Below are 24821 nucleotides of genomic sequence, written 5' to 3' on the forward strand. Positions count from 1 at the left end.
CAAAATTTCCAGGTTATGATGAATGAGCAAATATAATTGCCTCTTTCAGTATTAGTTTTTTTTTTATGATGCACCATGGCAACAATAAAATATTTCACTAGCTGGGCCCACGTCCTCATTTTAGATTTGACAGTGTTTTAGTGGGTAAAAATGAATGCTTTGGCATGAATTGAGCTGCGGTTTGGGGAAAGCCTCGAAGGGGACTGGCGATGGCTCCCAGGCCTGGCAGATGCCCATGTACTAAATAGAAATGAAGAAGTTAAAGAACTGAGAACAAGAAGGGAGGGAGGGTGGGGCACGTAAACCAGAATGAACAGCTTGCAGAACTGGGGGAACCTATATAGATGACAACCGGAAGGAGCATGTTTGGAGGCGTGGTCCTGGTCCTGAAATTCCGATAGATAATTTCCAACTAAACTGTACATTAATTATTCCAGTCACTTACTGAATTGCATAAAAGCACCAAGTCATTTTGTTTTGGATTTAGTCCCAGATAAAAGATGGGTTGTAGTTTTTAGACATTTTTGCCTAACTGAAATCTTATTGAGGTTCCTATTCTGTCATATATCTACGCAATAATAAAAGGGCTAGGGTTATGGTTATGGTCTATCTTCAGTAAGATAGATTCACACAAATCACTTTTGCATATAACGCCAGTACCGAACCCAAGCATCGGTCCAACCCAACAAAGCAGAACTTCAAAATAAGTCGACCCATCAAAGCAAGACAATGTCATGCTCACAAGTACCGTCTTCATCTAGATCTGCTACCTGCTTAATGCTACAGTCACACTAAGGAAAACAAACCATGGCACAACCTTAATTACTGCAAAAGTGTGCAATGAACTTGCCTTGCCTCTGAAATAATTTTTGAATTTGCTTTGGAAATTTGCTTTGGAAAAAAGGGACCAGGTCTGCAACCATTCAGTCAGTTGCTGGCTTCAAAGTGTCAACACAGCATTAAAACAACAAAAAGATGGAGTCAGTCTGCTACCAGTTTACAATTACATTGGGTCAAGTTGGCAATAACATGCAATCTGTCTGTGATAATACGGCAATTAACTGGGATACATTTGCTTAAATTACAAATCTGTTGCAATCAACAAACACAGAAAGTAAAACAAACACATTCATCTCATAGATTTAAAAATAACACAAATAACACAGCAGTTTACCTGTACACACAAGCTTGCTTTTCTGTAGGAATATAATCAGATTATAATCAGCTGGCAACCAATTGAGTTGAGGTCCTTATTACAAAGTGATGGATTGTAGACGAATTGCAATTATCAGTGCAGACTGACTCAGACTTCAGTATATTGGCAATCTGTCTGCATTTATACATTATCAAGATCTTATTTGTCAATCTTCTCCAATTTTTTTGAGAGTGATTGCAGTCAGTCCGAGTTGGAATACGACCGTTTCAAGACAGGTTGCTTCCTACCAGGCGACCTGTACAGTCATCTTGTGATTGCCCAGATTAAAGGTGTTACACAGTTAACCTCTGGATTACCCAGGAGGTCAAGGAGGTTGCCATCCTATTTTCACCCTAGTGTGACTGAGCCATTAAGTTTCTCCACAATCATGCATCTTCTGTAATTTTTGCTCTTCATACTTCTGTATCTACATTCAACCATTTAACACAAATTGTGTTAAATTGGGCCAAATTTCCCCCTGAATCACTCATGATGTCCTGAAAGTTCCTTGGTTTACAACCAAGTTTTCAAACATCAAGTGGGAGGAAATCTGGAGACGCTAAAACACAATCCGCTAGTTCATCTTGATCCATCAACATGCACATCACATCTACAATCTATGAGAGAACAGAAATCACAACTGAGTAACAAAGAGACTTCTAAAGAGAAAGTCCACAAAGAGAGAGACAGGGAGCATGCAGACACCAAAGCCGGAGTTAGCATCGAGAGTTCGCTTCATGCTGAAGTACATCCAACATGTTAGTAGAAATACACTCAATGTGACTTTGAAGGTGTAACCACAGACACAGCATTGCAAGACAAAGTTTAACATGTCAGAAATTACATCTGACTACCTATTTATGTCGGGAGTTCCCTGTAGTTTCAAAATGAAGTGTCAAAATGCTAAAGAAAAGTCTGGTGATGTTTTATATATTAAGTTTGATATATTTTGGTTCTTGTCAACAAACAGTCACATGTCCAATCCAACACTGAGTTTTGTCTCCTGCTAGCAACTAACACTAAAGAAAACATTACAAATAAAAATAATTTATAACACAAAAAAACCTAAAGGGTTCCAAAATGGATCCCTGAGGAACACCAGATTTCATATTCACAGAAGCAGAATTGCAAGTGATCTATTTATACATCTAAAGATAATATTTTGTTCTTGTTTTTTTTCTTTTATTTGACTGTTTTATTTGATATTTATCTACATATAAACATGAATTAGTAAACATGAATAGTAAGAAATCCCAGCTGATTATACTAGATAACTTAAAAATGATCACATTTGTTTTTTGGTTTAGTCCCAAATAAATTGATGAGTTAGAATTTTTGTGTGCATTAAGTGTAACATAATGCTATAAACACACACCCAAAATTGTATTCAAATTTGAGGACTAAAGGCCATGCATAAATAAAACAGTAAATCCCTGGTGACAGAAAAATAGATCTTGGGTGCATTTGTAACATAAACTATGTATTGTGCTGAATTGAGGTAGCGGTTCTTACACAATAAGTACCAAACTGAATATCCTGAAGCTTGGTGGCGACGTGGAGCATGGATTATTGAAGAAACCTGTTACATTTTGGTTTTAATTCACTTTAAACTTGCAAAAGAAGACAATGGCTTTGCAATTAGGCTACTTCATTCAGTCATATTAAATGAGTGTGTCCTGGAAAAACAACACAGGCCTTGAAATGAACCCTTGTGAAAAACTAGATTCACTATCTAATCTAAGTAAATTTGCTAGAATTAGAGAACCATCACAGGACATTTTCAGCCACACCATCCCTATGCAGGCGTGGTATGCAATGAAGGCACTAGTTTCTTAAAAGATAAATGAGTGTATTTTGGCTATAGAAGCATGGATAAAACTCAGGGAGGAGCTCAAGGTGGTTGGATAGGTCTATTAATGTTGTACTTTTAAACAGGACATGGCTATTTGTTTTCTACCAACCACCAAAACAGTCACTGCACTACTTTAACTCTGTGGTTATTATTTTAAACTTGATGAAGTGGTTATTTTAACCCAAACCACAATGTTTCCCTATTGAAATGCACCAAAACACCTATAGCCAATCAGAAGTTATTTCACTGCTACAAAGAAGGATCAAAGCTTTTGACCCAGTAATCTCTCACTTCTCTTGTTTTATGTGGACCATTGTTGACGAATGAAAAGGACTGTTTTGTTGGCAATAGTTTGGTTTTCTTTGTAATTGATATTAAAAAAAAATATTGACCTAAAAATAGAAAATATGAATGATGTAAACCCTGAGGTACATCACACTGACAAATGGATTGTTGTTTTACTCCATACAAAACACCACCAGACTTATTTGTGAACTCTGGATCCAGACGTGATCCGTGACTCCTCACTTTGGTTAATTTTGAGAGTAAAACAGTGTCTCTGATCAATACTGTCGGCTGTGGCTCTGCTTAGACATGCCCCTGAAGTGCAGTGTTTTTGGCCAGCAAGTGCTTACTTACCAAGGATTAATATAAAAAGCCAAAAGATAGTCAGTCCAAAGGCAGGATGGCAGTAGGGTAAGGAAGGCAAAGAGACTTCTTCGCCTGAAGGGGGTTCAAATAAAAACAAGAATAAAAAAAAAAAATAAATAAAAAATGAAAAAAAAAACAGACACGAGGGGGGTGATAGGTTGGGGACAGAACATGGTGCTCCATTAGTAAAGAGGCACAGAGCGTCAAGAGCTTCACATTAGTGCTGAACACAGAGTTAATGCATCATGCAGCCGCTCAGAGAGTGTCCTGTTGTGTCTCTGGAGGACAACAGGAGTCTGTATGCTGCTGGACGTCAATGGTCACTCTGTTTCTTTTACACAACCCCCCAGCCTGAGTTTGTGACATCACTGCGTCCTCCCTGCCATCCCACAATGCAACCCTCAGCCAGGACCGACACCATGTATAAACAGTTCTCAGTTTGTCACTTGGCAGTGACAGCCACCTTTATGAACCTGATGATCTCATTTACATTTGTGGTGCCTGGGTAATGACCCCACTGATGCCGATACATTTATGAACTCCTCTTTGTCCGTCTGGGTTTTCCTGAGTTTTCTTGATGAAGCTCGGGAGCACAAACATTAAAATTTAAGTCATGTCAAACTTCTACATTTTATTGCCACAGACTTAAATGTCTCTGTAGTATCAAGTAATAAAACTAAGTCTAAAACTAATACTAAAACAACTTACTGGATGAATTATCTTGCTGACTTGTTCATAAAAATGAGAAAACATTTAGCCGGCTAGATACACTGGATAATACACTGTTAGTTTCATTCCAATTTTTATCATTGAAAAATATTTGCATCACCTTCTTGCTAATAAAATTATCTAACCTATGTCATAAAAGTGTAAAACTGTGAGTTTAAAAAATGAATATCCCAGGAAGTGAGCTTTGAGGTACACCATACTGGTTTTACACTGGTTGCTTTGGACTTTTTTCAGGATTTGTTGAAAGCAATCAAAGAATTCACATAAAAATCAGGTTAATTAGAAGGTAAATTACATTAATTACATTAAGACTTATCTTCCTTAAGTTTTTCCCCCCACAAACATGACATTTGACGACCTCCCCTGAGGTGTAGCAAGTTTCTACACTTCAGTGTATATTAATGAAGAGGTGGTTTGATGACAATTACAGTCATTTTTGGGTTTCTCCAAGAGTAGGTCCACTGGAAGAGACCACCTTTGCTAAATTCTGATGCGCAATAAGCAGCCTGACATATGACAGAAACTGCTCAGTTCATATAAGAACTCCTATTAGGCTTTCAAGGCATAAAGAGTTCAATCAGAATTAAACATAACATTGTACAAAACATATGGAGAATTGTTCATCATGATGTGTTTCTTGCTTATACCTTTCATATTTTACAACTATAAATAACCTAACTGTACATCATATTTATATTGTTTTGCTCTATTTTTTATGCTGTTTGTGGTTTTTGTTTTTCTTTAAGTGGTTCCATTGTTATATAACATAAAAAGGGATCATTTAGTTCTTTAAAACTTGATATATTCAGATAAATGCTCTTGAAAGAATTTCCTTTTGGAGCATCAGTGGGGGCATCGCGTTTTCATCACATCCACACTGCTGTGACATCACACAGTGAGTCTGTCCACATGCACATTAAAAGCAAACTGCACCATCACATCAAGAAGAAGAAGACACTCTGATGGAAATGTGCATTTAGTGATGGAAGGTCAAATACAACAGCAGATGGAAGCCAAGGTTCTGCCTTAACTGACCGTCTTTCAGCTGTTATATTAATCACAAATCTCCAAATGTTTGTCAGAAATAACATGTGAGACTGAATCTGATCCATCAGCCACTTCACAGTTTAAAAACAGGCACTTTTTGCCTCTTCTGCTTGATTTTAAAGGAGAAATAAAATTGAATTATCTTTTCTTGTTTTGAACAAATTAACACGACTGACTCAAAAAGCAACATTTTGTCCTTTTAATCTGAGATTAGGGGAAATTCAAAGCTTTCATCATCATCAAACACCCCATTTCAGCTGGTCCAAACAAAGCAGGCAAGGGTGCTGAGCTCTTTGTCGTCGTCATCATCATCATCATGGTCATCGTCACCTCAAGCTGTATAAAGCACCACAGATGAGCTATAATCTGTGCCTATATGTTCAAATCCCTAATCTGCCTCTTCAATCCCCCTTCCGGGCTGCTAATCTGCCTCTGATTGGGTCTTTCGTGGGTGTTTGCACATCCAAACCGAGGTTGTGTGATTACTCAAAATCCAAGCTAAAACAACATCCACCCGTGCGTGAACGCTTAATTTGTGATCTGAAGATGAACAAACACATGACGAAGCTCGTACCAGTTATATGGAAGCTTTCCGTCTCTCTCAAACGAGGCGAAGTTGACAAAGGTCTCCGCGCCACACTCTCTGAAACAGAAATTAAAAAGCACATGTGGTGAGAACAGCTCAGTTTGAGGAACTCAGAAATTATAGATGACTTATAAGGAAATGGAGGAAGCTGTGAAGTGAGTATGAAAAGAAAATTTACAGTGAAGTAAAGAATTTATCAAGCCATCGGAAAATAACGACTTTCTTTGCTCAAACATTTTAGAAACATTTTAAAAAATAAAAATTCAAAAAGGTGAAAAATAAAAATGAAAAAGATAGAATAACTGGAGAGATGATGCAGGGTAAAGTTACGATCATAAGGTAATCATAACTTTGTAACACAGTTTAAACATTTTAACCTCTGCATGTGATTCACTAGTAAAAGTCTGCATGCCGCATTCTGATTGGCTCATGTGAAAAATTTGAAATAATTCTGCTTACTGATGTTTATTAATGCTTTACATTACATTTTTTTAACGACTTTGGCCACATAAAATTAAATGTAGAACTATTAATTTATAATTTTATAATGTTAACTTTTGCATTCAATTATTTTGACACATTTAAAAAACACTACTCAATGTTAAAAAGGTTCTAGTGTGTCTGTAGTCTGACCTACATTAAAAAACCTGAATTATAACGTAAGTGTAACGAAAACTGTTGAGTAAAAATTATATGATTTAATTTTAAATTAACGTCAACATTTTTAAATGCACCATTTTAATGTCACAGCATTTATATCCTGCATAAATATGATACAAAAACTCCTGAATTGAATGTGCAAAGTAGAAACTGATTTAAAATGTATTCATTCTAACTTTTGTATTAAATTGATTTTTTTTCATAATTTTTATGTTAAAAAAGTAAATCTTTTATTTTTGTCATACAAGTATTTTTTATTTTCCACATTATATTTGAGATGTAGCATTAAGATACATTCAAAAAAATCAGTATTTTATTTTAGTACAAAAGAGAATACCATTATTCTATAAATCTGTAAAACACACATATTACAGTACACACAGTGTAATACTGTGTAAATATTGCTTCCTCAATAACGTGTAGGTCTATAAAGTGCCTCGTAAACACCGCCCATGCCGCTCAGCCTCCTGACAAGAGGAAGTAGTTTGCGTCCTAACTCGTGCGTGTCATGACTCTAAGAAAAAAAGGTGTTGTGAATTATGAATGCCAGTTAGCTGGGCATTAACGGCTGACCACAGCAGACCACAGCTTGACCGCTTTACAGATTAGTGTACAGCATGCAGACACCCTCTCAGTTATTTCCTCAGAAATTCAGCTGTGAATCACTCTGAAGCTCCAAGATTATTCATGCTCATAAACTCCAATAACTGTGATCCAAATTCCATCATTTCTATTCTAAATGAAGGACTTTACTTTTCTTAAAACTAGAATAAAGTCCATAAACTGATCTCAATGGGCATTTCAAAAACAAGACATTCAGGACGCATGCTTGTTTTGTTTTTTTTGCAGGATCTGCTGCAGAAATGCACACAGAAACTAACCTCATACACTACAACTCATGCACAATAAACTCATACACTGTATCTCAAACACTGTAACTGTCACACAGAGTGAAGCTGTTAAGGCCAAATGAACAACAGATGACTGCGTGACAGCAGAGGGCACTGCTGCTGTGCTGACTTTGAGTTACCTGGTCATCTGCAGGTGTTTCTTGCGCAGCACAAGCAGGAACAGAACGAGCAGGCTGATGAGCAGGATGCTGAGGACAGCCAGAGCCGAGATGGCAGCAACGCTTGGATTCATCTCTTTGGCTGCAGATATACAGACAGACGCACAGACAGACGTTGTTACCTCTCAGCACAGTCCTCTCCGATTTCATCAGTTTTCTCAACACAGAACCCTTCCTGTATGGTACTTTCACATTAAAGTTCTTTTATCAAGCGGGTGGCCTCCAACTGTACTTTGCTACAAAGATATACTATAAAAGATCGACATAGAAATTGTGAGCTTCTTGTTGTGTTGAAAGAGGGGTGGATCTCACAATCCTTACTCACTGGTTAACACCTGTTATGACAAGGTGCTAACCAATGAGCTTGCTGCTCCTCTGTGACTAACGGCACCAAAACGTTTCACTGAGTCGCTGCAAGCAGCTGGAAAGAGTTCACTGAGCTCAGCTCCACAGCACAAATCTTCTTCATGTCACACTCACCCTCAGTGGCTGCAGTTCACTTTACTGCCTGCAGGAGTGACTAAAAACATTTTAAATCTTCAAATTAAAGAGCTGCACTTAGTTCAGTTTTCACTTTTAAGATGTTTCAGGGATCAAATAAAGACAGTCACTGCCCTCCTACGGTGCAGGTAAATGGTGCCACCTACCAACGGTGCTGACGCTGATGTGTGTGGGTTTGCTGGGCGTGCTGTAGCTGAAGCTGGTAACGGTGCAGTTGTAGCTGGACGATGGTATCAAACCAGAAATGGTGACCACGTGGGAGGTGGAGGTCTGCGGCTCAAGGGCCTGAGGAAGAGGAAGAAGAGGTCAGATTTGTAGTCCAGATAAAGACAAAGGGCTGAGCGGCTGCTGACCCCAGCCTGGTGCTGAGCAGTAAGACTGAATCACTAAAACTGTATTTTTGTTTATGACCACATATTTCACATTTTCCAAAACTCTTTGGTGTTTTGTTGTTGTTACTACTATAACCCTGGTTCCAGTATGTGCTTCACTGCTAAATCTGTCAAGACGTTTAAAAAGAAGAAGCTAAAGAAAATTGTACTGTCTTAATTTTCCCAAATATTTCCATGGTTACGTGGCACTTCCTGTTTCTGCAACTCTAATTTTAAATTTGGTCAAACGAGAGACTTCTCACTGGACAGAAACCACCGAGCAGTGCACTCAAGTTTGAATCATTAACAACAGCCTGAAGCTTTCCTTGCCATTCTACGATCAGACATCTTATTGACCTGCATCTCTGCACACGTGTTGCCAAATTACCCTTGGCAGCACTAGGCCTATCTAAATCCTTTTTGTTAGTCTCCTTTTATCGCCTACCTCTTCATATGGAACCATGGATGTGACCAAGTTTCTGTTCTCAAGGTCCAGACCTCCAACACCAGTTCCTGCTAACCTCCCTGCAGTCATTCGCCTTTATTTTACCTGAAAGCTGGACTCATATCAAAAATGTTCTCTTAGCGAGTCAGCTGCTGTACAAACTCACAGCATCCCACAGATACCACGCAGCACATATATGTGATCCACAGCCATCCACAACGAAAACACGCCTCCTTCACCATGTTCTTCATCATCTGCAGAAAAAACCTGTCTGATGACTCCAAAAGCAGCTGTTTTGGAGCACAGCTGGAAACAGCTGTAAGTTTCCTGCTGTCAGAGGCTTTGGGTTCTAACGTGCAGATGACCCGAGAGGTTGTGGTCAAATCATCCAAATGCATCACAGGCAGAAAAATTTTTTCTCTCTTTTTAAAAGTAAAGTAGGATTTATTTCCAAAATAAAAGATTTATTTCACTTTTAAGCTTTCTAATGAGATTAGCTGCAACTGATCCACATAAACACCAACTCGCACCAGCAAACACAGGTGCTGAGCGGCTCTTTGGGACATCATTTTGCTTTCATGATAAAAAAAACTTCCGCCTGCAGACGGTAAACCAGCCATTACACTGAAAGGACGTTAAAAAACAACAAAACACAGTCAGGGATGAAAGCTCGATACGGGAAGAAAACCATGTTTTCTAAACTCTTCTCCTATAGACTTTAAGACTGACAGACGCTCAAAAAATCTGATCAGAAATCAGCTGATTTTTTTCCTTTCAGATGCGAAACAACAGATTTCCCAATTGTTTGCCATTTGTCATTATTTAACTGCTTAAAGGGATATACGCCAGCTGTATAAAAATAATCTTGTTTTACTGTCCCAACAATATCAGGCCGATCGTGCTCTCTCCACCTCAGCTGGTGTGGGTCAAATGCAACCAATCACATCAGAGTCCTCACAGATCTGAGTTTGGTCTCAGACTGAAAGTGAAAAGTTTCAACTGGTTTATGGTGCTGAAGAGCTCGAGTTTTGGACCTCCTATAATTTGACGCTGACTCATCCTTTTATATATAATCTGATTCATTTCGAGACACCATGAAAGCTTTTCAACTCGCTGCAGGACACCCCGACCACAAGACCCAGGCATTTCATGACATGTCATCATGTTTTACTGCAGACTTCAGGCTTTGTGTGAGTTTGTTTTGAGTCAGTCTACTCTCAAGTTTTAAACAGCTAAAATAAAAGAAGGAAACAATCAACCATCTCCCTTAGATGTGAACTCACTCTATTCTGCTTTCAGCTTTGATCACACTTTCAGTTCTTTAATTAAAGCCGGCATCCAGCTCGTTAGCTTGGGAACAAACTAAATTTCAAGCCTGCAGGTAAAAACACGTGTTCAGCATCAGCAGCTCGTTATCTCTGCAAACCTGGTCCCCTGTGTCTGTGTCCGGGTTCATTACTGTGTTCAGGGAGCTTCAGTTTGGGATTATTGATTACTGCATTTTATTATTCTTTGGGTCACATGATCAGAAAACTGTTAATACAGATCCCATGTGGCCAATATGAAACAAATTCACCAGCCTGAGAGAGCCTCAATGAATTTATTCACGCTGATGCTCGAAGAAAACGTCTGCGACTTCTGTCATTCCTCCTCTTTGTTTCTACAGCAATTAAAATCTGATTTGCAAAAATCTAACTTTTTAGTTGTAGCAGCTAAAATGAGGCTTGGAGTTCCCCAGGGATCGATCCTCGGTCCTCACTCGATCTGTCTGGTTTATTTCTCATCAGCATGTCATCTCATCTCATGTTTAACAACTTCCACATTTCTGCGGGATTATCTCAGAAACTTTCAGATCAGCAAAACACAAAAGTAGTTCCTTTATTATTGATTTATCTGCGCATCACATTTTTATTTTCACAATTAACAAAAGTTTGGTTGACTTAATGTCTGAACAACATAGAAAAATCTTTGAAATGAATGAATTTGTATGAGTTAAAACAGAAAACACTTGCAGAGCTGAAACTAACTTGTAATCTCGCTCTTTTGTAATCCTTTCCTAATCGTCTCAGACCTGCAGCTGAGGCAATGAAAGCTGATATAGAGCATGGCTGAAGCACTTTTACCTTGAGCTGCTCCTTGCTGGCTTTGCTGGGTCTGCAGAGGACCTGGTAATAGTCGACCACTCCCTCCTCGGTCCACAGCAGAGTCACGGACGAGTGAGTGGCGTTGACGGCATACAGCGATCTGGGAGGAGCCGGCTCTGCAGGAAACAGCAGTGAAAACCCTTCACGAGAGCTTACAGTACAGGACGAACTGCAGTGGTGAACTGCAGGGCCGAGCCGAGCCGAAGCTTGCTAAAGACCCCGCACTTCCTCTGAGGAGGACTGAAATAGTCTGATACGCTCAGAAGGGGAAGTGGAGAAAATGAAGTTTCATGTTCACTCTGTGAGTCTGACCTCAGACCCACAGCACAGATTAACAAGCAGAGAGGCTGCCGCGCGGCGATCAGCACCGAGACGTCTTTCCCACTTACATCCTTCACGTTTTAAAACTCCTGCAGCCCAGTGTTTCATTTTCTCAATTATCTCTCTACAAACTGACAGAAACAGCAAACACGTTTTATACGTCATCCTATCACAAGGACAGAATTTTTACCCCCATGAAAAAGAAGTGCTGCTCAGCTCTTCCAAACATCCTGGTTTTATTTTGGATGCTTACATTGTTGTAATTTGCACACAGGAACTAAAGTATTCCAAAAAAAAAAAAAAGCCTGCTCAGTGTCTCACACTCATCTCCTAAATGATCCCAGCCCGTTCTGCTTTGGAGAACCTCTCAGGTTCCTCCAGATCTGCCCCCAGATCGTCCTCAACATACTTCAGTCTGACACGAAGGTGTCTCTTCTGCAGAAGTGGAATTGTTCTCAGTCTGCAGCCTCATTACTCAACATTATAACTTGATAATTTTCTAAATCCACCTCCTGCTTTATGAGCATAACTGATTCTTTTTCTCAGGTCTAAAGTGATTTCTTTGGTTTAATGCGTGATGCTTTCTCAGCAACAGCTCAAACTTTTACTGGAGTTTAATACTGAGTGTAATCCAGAAGCTAACCCTCCCTTTAACTCAATTTTACAGCTCTGAGAATTACAGAGTTAAAGGTCGGCCTTTCAGTGGGGTGAAAATATTGTTCAGTTATAGTGTACTAATATAAATCATTTATGCTTTCTCAAGAAAACTGGGATGATTCTTTTGAAAAAGCACTCTGGGAACTTTGGGGGAGTTAGTCTGTTAGCAGTGAATACCTTTGTATTCTTTGTTTTTCTTAGAGTTATTATATCTTTGTTAATTGCAGTGAATACTCGCTGACCCAGTTTGATGATGTTTGGCGTGGACGTGTTCCTGCTGCGCTCTGTGCATGCCGTCACCGTCAGGTTGTAGATGTCTCCAGGAGGCAGAGGGAGGCTTGCCCGCATCACATTCCGAGTCACCTGACACAGCACCACATGTAAACAACACGTAAACAACATGTAAATAACACTTGAACAGCGTGCACACAGTCAGTCCTGAGTGCCCCCTTCCTCCATCTGATAGGGTCATATTCTGCTCTGCCTCTGTCCCACGCGGAGCTGCTGAAAGATTAACAGTGCAGGTATTTTCCTAAAATATCTTTTTAATCTGCCCTGAATAAAACTAAAAATATCCCTGCAGTAAATCCTCACAGCTGTCTGTGTCTCCGTTTAGTCACTGTGACCGTCTGCTTCCACCACGAACTAACGATTAAATATAAATGATCAGCTCTGAGTGTGGAAGCTTCATTAAACTTCTGCAGACCTGCTGACTCAGTCTTTGTACTCTTATATCTAATTATAATTTTAAATTACATTCAACCTCAAAGACCGAACAGACTGTATATAAAAGATGGACATCACCAATGTGACATTAGCCATTGCTTTGCAAAGCCATGTCCTCTAACCTCCAGCAGAGGCCCCAGCAGTGATGGAGTCCGCAGAAACTCTCAGGTTACATCATTAGGGGTGTGGCCTCTTTGACTGACAGGTGGCTGTAGCTGCCAGCTGTCAGTTAGGCTTACATTTAGCAAACTGGACCTCTGGACTGTGTTTGTGTTGTTGGAGTCTTTTGGAGCATTTTTAATGACATTATCTGACCAATAATAAAGCTGCTGTGAGGTTATTATAGAGACAAACTTTGCTAAACAATGCTAACCAAGTTAGCTAGCATTAGATGATAACTTAGCATTCCACCCTCTTATCCAAACAAAACAAACATTTTAAGAAACAAGAAAACAACGAGCTGGCGCCCAGAATGCTAACAAAACTAATGAATGATGTCATGGTGGCTATGCTCATCTTTTATATACACATTTGACCACATTTGGAAAAGGAAGTGTAATTTTTGGTTTCAGTCCCCGAGGTCAATGCTCATTACTGAGATTTCTATTTCACATAAATTCTTCAAAATAAAGTTACATTTCTCTTGTTTGTTGTGTTTTTGTAAGCTGGTTTAATTGTTTACACATTTATCAGAACTATTAGTAGCAATCTAGTAGAAATGAAGACTGCTTAACATCCTGAATATAGTTGACATCTACACGCCATTTGTATACACTCTCAATTAAACCTCCAACATGGCTTGGGACCCTCAGACACTTGATCACAGAAGCGAGCTCAGGCTACGGTGGTAATTGGACTCGTAGAGCAGCGACGTCTGCAGGTCATTCTCCTGCTGCTAATCAGACCATCGAACCAACCCGAAGGAGAGAGTCAATAACAGCTCCGCTCGACCCTGAAATAATGAGCTGCTGCTGGAGACACACTCATCACCACACAAACGCACAAATACACCTAAAACAGCGAGAACGTGTCTCAGAGTGTCGTGAACACCTAGACAGATGTGTCTGGACTCACGTCAACGGAGTACGTCTTCTCCGGTCCCTTCTTCCCGACAGCGACCACTTGCCAGTGCAGCATCCTTGAGTGCGACAGGTCAATGAAGAGCTCGCCGTATGTCCAGCGGACGTACAGAACGCCATGAGAGTAATCCACAGAGGAGATGTGAGGCGCCTCGGGAGCTGAGAGGAGGAAGAGGAAGGAGACCTGCATCATACGTTTGCAGACACATTAAAGATGTGCCGTCTGGATCTTCACAAGAAATATCAGCAAATAAAAGCCAAAATTTAAAAAAAAAAAACGTAAGAAACAATAAAAATTTATGCGTTTTGTTCTTCATCTGTGAGCTGCATTATCAGTAAACCCAGAAAAAGATATAAAATAAAAACAAAATGAATTAGATCATTAAAAATATGCATTTATTTTATTTATTTCTATTTTTATGCATAAATTTTAAATTGTATATTTATTGTATTATTTCAGGGAGTGACCAAATTGAGTAATATTTAAACAAAATTTTAAAAAAAATTTAAAATGTTGAACACTAAAATGTGTTTTAATTTTGCATGTTTTTATTTCTTAATTTATTTTTTATTTATTTTTAGAGCTGATGGATGAATACAGAAGAATAAAAAATATTCATGAAGAAAAAATGGCTTGAAATTATGTGTCTAAATGTCTCTTTATATAAAAACTAAATAAATCAGTAAAAACAAATTTAAAAGTCTATTTATTCTATTTTTAAGTCTAAGTGTGTTTGCTGGATCCTGGCCCAGCCTCCCTCGCAGCGTCCTTGCAGCGGTGAGGCATTACCTGTGACGAAGCTCACGGTGGAGCTTTCGCAGCAGCTGAGCGGTGGGTCACCCCACGTCACCATGGAAACACGGAAATTATAATACCAGGCAGGCAGCAAGTCAGTCACCCTCTGAGAGGAAATAGAGACAAATACGGTGAGGTGGACGTGGCATGGTGCCATGAAATGTTTCCTGTGACGGAGACAGACTGGTTACCACTGAGGCGATGACGGAGGCGGTGGCGGCGATCTCGTAGTAGGTGGTCCACTCAGAGGCAAGCGTGACGGGGTTGAAGAAGAAGGTCTGCAACACGTATTTCCTGAAGGCAACGTGGTATGGACGCTGCCAGCTGAGGATCACCGCCGTTGGACTCAGGGGGTAAACGGTGAGCTCGCGCACGCCGGTGGGCTCTGACACAGCACACCGACACAGGCGGGATTTAAGAGTGGAACAGGAAGAACAGGAGCAGTGAACAGGAAGTGGGACTGAAAAAGACGCATAAAGTGATAAAGTGACGCTCACCGATATCGATGATGACGGGCTCCGACGGCGGGCTGATCAGGGGTCCATTGGTGTGATAGACGACCACCCGGTATTGAGCACCCGGCGTCAGGTTGGTGATGATGTCACTCGTCGAGTTTTCCTGTGATTATATAGTTAAACACATATATATGTATTAAAAAAATTTTTTTATTATTTATTCAAAAGACCCCCCCCCCTGTGTGAGCTTCAATCTGCGGTGCGCGGCCAGTGATGAGTGCCGTGCCATACCTCGCTGCAGTAGGTGTTCTCCATCCTCTGGCTCAGGCTGGGCTTCAGGCAGGTGGTGGAAACCACTGACACCAGGCTCCCATTGTGGTTCTGCGACGATGGCGCCCAGGAGATGGCAGCGGTGCTCGAGTCCAGCAGCCTGACGCTAACGGCTTGAGGACGCTCTCGCAGGTCCTCCAGCAGCTCGCCGCTGGGACCTGTAACCATTAATAAACCAGCGAAGGAGCAGGTCAACAGGAAGTGGATTACGTTAACAATGACAACACTAGAACAAAGATGCATTTGATTGAATCCATCCTTTATTGCCACACGCTGCTGCATGCGCCATAATCACTTCCTGTACACTTACTGAGGTAGAAGGTGAAGGCAGTGTCGCCACTGCTCTCTCGGGACTCGCAGTCTCCAGACGAGCTCAGTGTGGTCACTTGCACACGGTATATTCCCGGCTCCGTTAACTCTGTAAAGAACTCGTGAGTGCTTTCATCCACCGTCGCTGTTTCTGTCGAGTTACCTGAGGAGCAGAGCGAGAGGTTCAGATGTCAACACGGGAACATCTGAGATGTTCTTTATTCAGCTGCTTCCTGCTTACCATCTCTGTAGATGTAGACGTTGAAACCGTCGTAGCTGGTGGGTGGGCGCGGTGGCAGCCAGCGCAGTTCCAAAAGGATTGGCGGAAGCCTGGTGGGCAGGACAGAAGGCTCGGCAGGGAGTGCCATGGCTGAGCCCGGCTCGTTGGAGTCTTCGTACTCGGGCAGCACGCCATTAACGAACTCCTCATCCTTGTCGGCAGGAGATGGCTCCGTCGGATCCAGCCAGTAGCTCGAAGGCTCTGCCTCCTCCGTGCGGCTGTTGTTCACATCAATGGGGGCGCTCACCGTCAACACTTTTGTGGAGTTGAAGGGGGCGTAAGTGACTCCTATTACCTCATCTGAGGTATTCTCCTCAGCCTGGGTCTCCTCCTCCTCCCGCTCCTCCATCAGTGGGACGTCCCGGGCCTGGCGGGGGGATCGCTGCCCACTATCATGTGGGAGCATGTCGGGGAGCTGACCTGGAGCTGCCCTCTGGCTCAAATGGATGATCTTATAGGAGATGTTGAGGGGAGGGTGGGGCACTGGGGGGAGAGAGGGGAGTGAATTATTCTGAGCAGGAAATGGCTAGTCAGCTCGCCAGACGAAGCTCCTCCCGTCTCATCATACATCACTGTTTAAAAAAATGAGGCAGCAGGTCCTCGCTGGAGGCCTCTGAACCGGGCCGCCATGTTCTCCAGACCTGATCACTGTATTTACTAAGGCAACGATTCCTGAAAGTAGAACTTAGAGCTTCATGCAGGAAGGTCTGCCTCAGAGCCAATCTAATCTACTCAGTACAGAGCAAGCACTGGACTCTCACAGTGGGAGGGGCCTCACCTGTCCGATGATGCAGCGGTGTGTGAGTGATGTCACTGTGGGTCACCAGTGCAGTTTGGTACACGGTGGCCTCTGAGATCAGCTGGAAGGTGATGTTTCGGTAACACATCCCCGGTAACCAGTGCTTAAACACTGTCTTCCCCCTGTAGAAATCTACAAACAACAAGCAGAAACAAACTGTTAGCACAAAAACACTCTCTTTATTCCTGGAGCTGTGTTAACATCTGTCAGCAGTCAGGACATGAACACCAAAGCACTGAGCGACTATGAGTCTGGAGCAGCTGAAATCAGGTCTGGTCTTTCTCACTCACTATGTGTTAATAGACCCCTCAGCACTGAATCATACTTGTTATTAATCTCTGGCTCTCTTCCACAGCATGTCTTTTACACTGTCTTCCTTCTCACTCCCCCAACCGGTCGCAGCTCCCTGAGCCTGGTTCTGTCAGAGGTTTCTTCCTGTTAAAATTGAGTTTTTCCTTCCCACTGTCGCCAAAGTGCTTGCTCATAGGGGGTCATATGATTGCTAGGTTTTTCTCTGTGTGTATTATTGTAGGGTCTACCTTACAATATGAAGCGCCTTGAGGCGACTGTTGTTGTGATTCGGTGCTTTATAAATAAATTGAATTGAATTGAAATGGAGTTCCTCGGGGGTCAATCCTGGGTCCTCTTTCCTTTATATTTGCCTCCACTGAGGTGTGTGCAGGTAAACTTGAAATAACTTGGTTCAGCTCAATTTAGTTTTATTTATATATAACACCAAATCACAACATCAGTTGTCTCAAGCCGCTTTAAGTGGAATAACGTGCTTTCAGAAATGCTTTCCATTAGAGAAAGGCAAGGGCGCACCAGAGTTCCCCGGAGGATTTCTACCCAATCAGAATCTTCAGTTTGGAAGGGGCCGGGCATTTATTCAGACAGACACATTCTTCTATCGCTACTCACGTGCCTTCACCTCCCAGTGAGACTGTGAACTACAATAACTGTCCTCACATTCAGGCAGAAGGCTCATATTGGTTTACAAAACACTAAATTACACTAAATAGCACCCACTCATACAAGCAGAATGAAATGTTCTACCTTTATAGAGCATCGATCGGCGCTCCTGTCCTTCAGCGTAGCTGATGTTGACTCTGCTGAAGACGTTTCTGGTCGGAGGATCGATTTCAAACACCACGCCAGTCTCTGGAGCCTCCTTATAGTCCAATATCTGAGCGCTGCGGACAGGAAGCGGCTCTGAGGAGACAAACAAAACTGAGTCGAACATCACGATCACAGAACTACAGAACAGAGATGTAAGCCCTTTATTTGAACTACATGTCTAATATGCAAAATTTAAAAAATAATAACATTTTCCTAATCCTTGCAACAACAGGTTTTTTTAAGGAGAATTATCCTCATGTTGAGGATAATTCTCCTTCATATACAGGGAGTGCAGAATTATTAGGCAAGTTGTATTTTTGAGGAATAATTTTATTATTGAACAACAACCATGTTCTCAATGAACCCAAAAAACTCATTAATATCAAAGCTGAATGTTTTTGGAAGTAGTTTGTAGTTTGTTTTTAGTTTTAGCTATTTTAGGGGGATATCTGTGTGTGCAGGTGACGATTACTGTGCAGAATTATTAGGCAACTTAACAAAAAACAAATATATACCCATTTCAATTTATTTTTACCAGTGACACCAATATAACATCTCCACATTCACAAATATACATTTCTGACATTCAAAAACAAAACAAAAACAAATCAGCGACCAATATAGCCACCTTTCTTTGCAAGGACACTCAAAAGCCTGCCATCCATGGATTCTGTCAGTGTTTTGATCTGTTCACCATCAACATTGCGTGCAGCAGCAACCACAGCCTCCCAGACACTGTTCAGAGAGGTGTACTGTTTTCCCTCCTTGTAAATCTCACATTTGATGATGGACCACAGGTTCTCAATGGGGTTCAGATCAGGTGAACAAGGTGGCCATGTCATTAGTTTTTCTTCTTTTATACCCTTTCTTTCCAGCCACGCTGTGGAGTACTTGGACGTGTGTGATGGAGCATTGTCCTGCATGAAAATCATGTTTTTCTTGAAGGATGCAGACTTCTTCCTGTACCACTGCTTGAAGAAGGTGTCTTCCAGAAACTGGCAGTAGGACTGGGAGTTGAGCTTGACTCCATCCTCAACCCGAAAAGGCCCCACAAGCTCATCTTTGATGATACCAGCCCAAACCAGTACTCCACCTCCACCTTGCTGGCGTCTGAGTCGGACTGGAGCTCTCTGCCCTTTACCAATCCAGCCACGGGCCCATCCATCTGGCCCATCAAGACTCACTCTCATTTCATCAGTCCATAAAACCTTAGAAAAATCAGTCTTGAGATATTTCTTGGCCCAGTCTTGACGTTTCAGCTTGTAAAGTAAAGTAAAGTAAGTAAAATTTTATTTATATAGCACATTTCTAGATAGAGATCACAAAGTGCTTTACAAGATATAACAGATTAAAAAGACAAAATACAAACAAAGTTAGCAAAAGGCAGTTTTAAAAAGATGTGTTTTTAGCTGTTTTTTAAAAGTAATCAATGAATCAGCGGATCGTAAGTCCTGAGGAAGGGAATTCCACAGTCTGGCGGCCACAGTAGCAAAAGCTCTATCACCCCTAGTTTTCAGTCTCGTATACTGAATGACAAGTAGGCCCTGACTACTCGACCTCAGAGACCTACTAGGGGCATAGGGCTGTAAAAGTTCAATGATATATGGTGGTGCTTGTTGTTGAAGAGCCTTGAAAGTTAAAACCAAAATCTTAAACTGGACTCTAAATTCAACAGGAAGCCAATGTAACTGCATGAGCAACGGTGTTATATGTGAAAATTTAGAAGCTTTCGTCAAAAGTCTTGCTGCAGCATTCTGAACGATCTGCAGACGCTCCAAAGAACCTTTATTTAAACAAGTAAACAGGGAATTGCAATAGTCCAGTCGTGAAGAGATAAAAGCATGAATAACAATCTCCAGTTCGGTATAGGATATAATAGAGCTCAATTTAGAAATATTTCTTAAATGATAAAAGCAAGACCGAACAAGAGATTTAACATGACTATCTAACGTAAGAGCAGGATCAAGGATAATCCCTAAGTTCCTGACAGATGGTTTTACAAACGTTGAAAGAGAACCAAGAGCATTTATTATACTGGGTATATGTCTATCTGGGGCACATAAGAGGACTTCGGTTTTACTTTCATTTAGTTGGAGGAAGTTTTCAGCCATCCAGCCTTTAATGGTTTCCAAGCACACATTTAAAAGCCGCAGCTTAGAAGCCTCTTCCGGTTTAAAAGATATATAGAGTTGGATATCGTCTGCATAACAATGGTAACAAATATCCTCAAAAGGGCTCAAAATGTGCTGAAGAGGGAGTAAATAAACTAAAAACAGTAATGGCCCTAGCACAGAGCCTTGTGGCACACCAAAAGACAGGGACGCAGAAGATGATCTATACTTAGAAACTGCCACAGAAGAATATCGTTCAGAGAGATACGAGGAGAACCATTTCAATGCAGTCCCAGAGACACCAACCCAGTGTTTCAGCCTGTTAAGTAAAATATAGTGGTCAACAGTATCAAAGGCCGACGTAAGATCCAACATTAAGAGAACAGAACATTTACCTGCATCGCTTTGTAACAAAATGTCATTAGAAACTCTAAGAAGGGCTGTTTCAGTGGAATGAACTTTACGAAAGCCAGATTGAAATTTGTCGAAAATACTATATTTATCTAAAACTGCTGTAAGCTGCTTAGCCACGATCTTCTCTAGAATCTTAGCAATTAACGGAATTTTTGAGATCGGTCTATAATTGCTAGTGAGAGATGGGTCCAGCATAGGCTTTTTTAACAAGGGATGTATAACAGCAGTTTTAAAATAGGCAGGGACTATGCCCGAGGCCAAGGAGGTATTAATTATAGTAAGAATACAGGGACCAGTAGAGTAAAAGACATTTTTAAATAATGATGCAGGTAAAAAATCAAGAGAGCAAGAGGATAATTTTGTTGCCTTGTGTGTCTTGTTCAGTGGTGGTCGTCTTTCAGCCTTTCTTACCTGTGCTTGACATTCTTCCATCTCGTTTAGCTAAGGACTGTTTTGATGTAATCGGACCTAGTATCCTATTTCTTATGAACTTTTCCTTGCTCTCAGGCTGTGTTCCTTTGTCCTTTAAGCATGCTGTAGTCCACCCGATTCTTAAAAAAAGAAATTCTGACTGTTATGACCTTTCAAACTATAGACCAATCTCTAAGCTTTCGTTCTTGTCCAAGATCCTGGAGAGACTAGTTCTCTCCCAACTCCAGGCGTACTTGGACACGAACAATATTGCTGAGAAATTTCAATCTGCCTTTAAGCCATTGCATAGCACTGAAACAGCGTTGGTTAGAGTTCTTAATGATATTCTTGTAATCACTGATACTGGACGCTCTATGGTCCTAGTTTTACTGGACCTCTCTTCGGCCTTTGATATGGTAGACCATAACATTTTATTACTAAGACTTGAGCACACTGTGGGTATTAGAGGCACTGCCCTCGACTGGTTTAAATCATACCTCGCTGATAGATCCTTATCAGTTCACTTAGGCACCTTCTCCTCTTCCTCCGCTCCGGTCTGTTGTGGTGTGCCTCAAGGATCAGTTTTAGGCCCTATTCTCTTCTCATTGTATTTGCTCCCTCTAGGCACAATCTTTGAAAAATACAATATCGCCTTCCACTGTTATGCCGATGACATACAGATCTATTTTGAACTTACTGACGACCTTGCTGTGTCCCTGCACTACTTTCAAGAATGCATGCGGGAGGTCAAAGAATGGTTCCTGAGTAATTCCCTCGTTTTAAATGATAAGAAGACTAAGATTGTGGTGTTCAACAGTAAAATCCCTCGTGCCCAACTCTGTGCTGCCCTGGGTTCCTTTGCTAGTTTTTCTTGTGACTATGTCAGTAACTTGGGTGTACTGCTGGATAGCTCGCTCAAACTCGATAAGCAAGTGTCTGCTGTAGTGAGATCTAGCTTCCACCAACTGCGCCTTATCTCTAAGGCTAGGCATTATATTCCGCATGAGGACCTGGAGAAGCTTATTCACGCTTTTGTGACCTCCAGGTTGGATTATTGTAACTCCTTGTACTATGGTCTTCCCTCTTCTCTTCTTCTTAAACTGCAAACAGTCCAAAATGCAGCAGCCCGCCTTTTGACTGGTACCAGGAAATTTTGCCATATTACCCCTGTCCTAGCTAGCCTGCATTGGCTGCCCATAAAGTACCGTATTCAATTTAAAATATTACTCCTTACTTTCAAAACTATTAATAAATTAGCGCCAAGTTATCTTAGTGAACTTCTCAAACCACATACTCCTGCTAGAACACTCAGATCTGCCACTCAACTACTTCTGACCCAACCCAGATCTCGACTGAAGTCCCGGGGTGACCGTGCGTTTGCTCTGGCTGCCCCGGTACTGTGGAATACCCTTCCTCTCAACCTCCGCGCATCTGACTCCATTGCACTGTTCAAATCACGATTAAAAACCCACTTATTCAATCTTGCCTTTCCCTCTAGTTAATATTTCTTTTATGATTTTATATCATGCACTTCTATGCTCATTTAAATTCTTGTTTGCTCTGTACCTGTTGCTTTCCTATGTATTAGTGACAGTTATCTGTTTGCATATTTAGTACTTGCTTTGGTCCTATTTCTATTATCCTCCTCCTATACTCTATTTTACTTGTTAAGCACCTTGGCATACCCTTGGTTTTTAAGTGTGCTTTATAAATAAAGTTTATTATTATTATTATTATTACCTTGGCCATGTCTCTGAGTATTGCACACCTTGTGCTTTTGGGCACTCCAGTGATGTTGCAGCTCTGAAATATGGCCAAACTGGTGGCAAGTGGCATCTTGGCAGCTGCACGCTTGACTTTTCTCAGTTCATGGGCAGTTATTTTGCGCCTTGGTTTTTCCACACGCTTCTTGCGACCCTGTTGACTATTTTGAATGAAACGCTCGATTGTTCGATGATCACGCTTCAGAAGCTTTGCAATTTTGAGACTGCTGCATCCCTCTGCAAGATATCTCACTATTTTTGACTTTTCTGAGTCTGTCAAGTCCTTCTTTTGACCCATTTTGCCAAAGGAAAGGACGTTGCCTAATAATTATGCACACCTGATATAGGGTGTTGATGTCATTAGACCACACCCCTTCTCATTACAGAGATGCACATCACCTAATATGCTTAATTGGTAGTAGGCTTTCGAGCCTATACAGCTTGGAGTAAGACAACATGCATGAAGAGGATGATGTGGACAAAATACTCATTTGCCTAATAATTCTGCACTCCCTGTATGCTCCTGTATTACACATAATCAATTAAACAAACCTCAACCACTTTTAAAGCTTAAATCTACAGAATAATCCAGATAAATCAGACTTTTACAGCATTGACTTCTGCAGTCACCGATGATGATCAAGCTAAGAGAATTTGAAGGTAAAAACAGTCTGCTGATTATTTCAGTTGATCGTTTAACTGGTTTTAAAAACATCAGAAAACATCAGAAATGTCCAAAATGACGTTCCAGGTTATTAAAAATGGAAAGCAGTGACTCTCAGGTTTATTTCCTGTAAAGGCCAGCAGCTAAACATGGTGCGATCCTGTAATATCAGAATCAGTGATTTTGAACCCCCAACCCCGTGATTGGAGAGGTTCTTACTCGTGAGCACGGCAACTGTCTTCATGGGGCGGGACCAAGCCTGTCCCCGTCTGAGCAGCAGCCCCACCGTGTAGCAGAGGCCGTGGAAGGAGGCGTTGTACAGCAGAGGCTCGCTGGTGTTTACGAACTGGATCAGGATGGTTCGAGGTTCTCCAGAGATCTGCACCGCATACGCCGTGACGTTCTCCTGCAGGTCTGAGCTATCCAAAGTCGCCACAATCAAACCTTCGTCGTTTACGGTCGCCTGGAACGCCGTCATGCTCTGAAAAAGAAAAATGTGAGCAAACAAAGAGGTTAAAGTTTATTTCAGCTTAGATGAAGCAGCTCCTTTCACTCTGACCCGCTGAGCTCTGGTGAGGCCCAAACGCACTGGATCCTGCCCCTCAACAGGATTCCCAGAATAGGCCAATCAGAAGAAAGTGGGCTCTCGGATAGGGGTTATTAAAGAGACAGCTTTGTTTAGATAAAGAAGGATTATTATTAACTGTGAATAATGCAGAGCAGCTCTGGTGGAGTCCAGGAAGAAACATGGAACAGAACATGATTTATTTCTGAAAGTTAAGAAATCAAAAGTGAAAACAGCTCAAAAGCTGCACAGCCTCTCACACTTGCCAACAGCCAGCCGTCAGTTTTACCCCCTGCAGTCTCAGTGTCCATGAATATGATTTCCCATCATGCTTTGGCCCCAGAGCTCTAAGAATCAGGCCAAAGAGAAAGAGAAGACACAACACTGAGGATGCAGAGAGGGCTCCCATTGGCTGGTGATCAATTAATGACCAATATTAAACACGTTTGACTGGGTGAAGAGGAGCCTCAGACTGAGCATCGGAGTTCCCGTAATCTCGGCCTGTTTTATTCTATTCTCTTCTTTCTGAGCGCAAAGATGATTTGTGTTCTTGTCTCTCCTGTCCTGAGCTGAGCAGGCTGGTCTGCCTTCGTTAAATCTGACATCAGGAGGTCGACTCCCCGCCAAGCACCATCCGTGTGCATAAAGGTCACGCTGCTGATTGAATCACATGATCACAGCACCACACATTTCATTCAGTTACAACCCACTATTTGATACTGGTCACTGATTGGTTCCTGGTCTGAAACAGGAGATGTCAGCTGATTCCACC

General features: G+C 41.4%; 1 protein-coding gene across 3 annotated transcripts in view; it reads right to left on the reverse strand.

The window, feature by feature from the left end:
• ptpro (protein tyrosine phosphatase receptor type O) overlaps positions 1-24821 on the reverse strand; it is a 46044-nt gene that overhangs the window by 12133 nt on the left and 9090 nt on the right. For 2 of the 3 annotated variants that reach the window (XM_086268225.1, XM_086268224.1), the window contains exons 2-16: positions 23704-23965; positions 18059-18214; positions 16982-17134; positions 16165-16686; positions 15925-16086; positions 15576-15772; positions 15327-15447; positions 15021-15214; positions 14824-14935; positions 14029-14192; positions 12471-12591; positions 11230-11366; positions 8437-8575; positions 7751-7871; positions 6049-6117 (exon numbers count right to left, since the gene is read on the reverse strand). In XM_086268225.1, coding sequence (XP_086124351.1) covers positions 6049-6117; positions 7751-7871; positions 8437-8575; positions 11230-11366; positions 12471-12591; positions 14029-14192; positions 14824-14935; positions 15021-15214; positions 15327-15447; positions 15576-15772; positions 15925-16086; positions 16165-16686; positions 16982-17134; positions 18059-18214; positions 23704-23965 — 2630 coding nt within the window. Of the gene's footprint in view, positions 1-3686; positions 3771-6048; positions 6118-7750; positions 7872-8436; positions 8576-11229; positions 11367-12470; positions 12592-14028; positions 14193-14823; positions 14936-15020; positions 15215-15326; positions 15448-15575; positions 15773-15924; positions 16087-16164; positions 16687-16981; positions 17135-18058; positions 18215-23703; positions 23966-24821 lie in introns of all 3 variants that reach the window. The other variant, XM_086268223.1, reaches the window with a different exon arrangement.

The sequence above is a fragment of the Aulonocara sp. 'chitande type north' Nkhata Bay genome, linkage group LG17, assembly GCF_057382095.1.
Source record: "Aulonocara sp. 'chitande type north' Nkhata Bay isolate Kocher_YH1m ecotype deep benthic linkage group LG17, A_spYH_male_GT1.1, whole genome shotgun sequence".
NCBI classification, from domain to species: domain Eukaryota; kingdom Metazoa; phylum Chordata; class Actinopteri; order Cichliformes; family Cichlidae; genus Aulonocara; species Aulonocara sp. 'chitande type north' Nkhata Bay.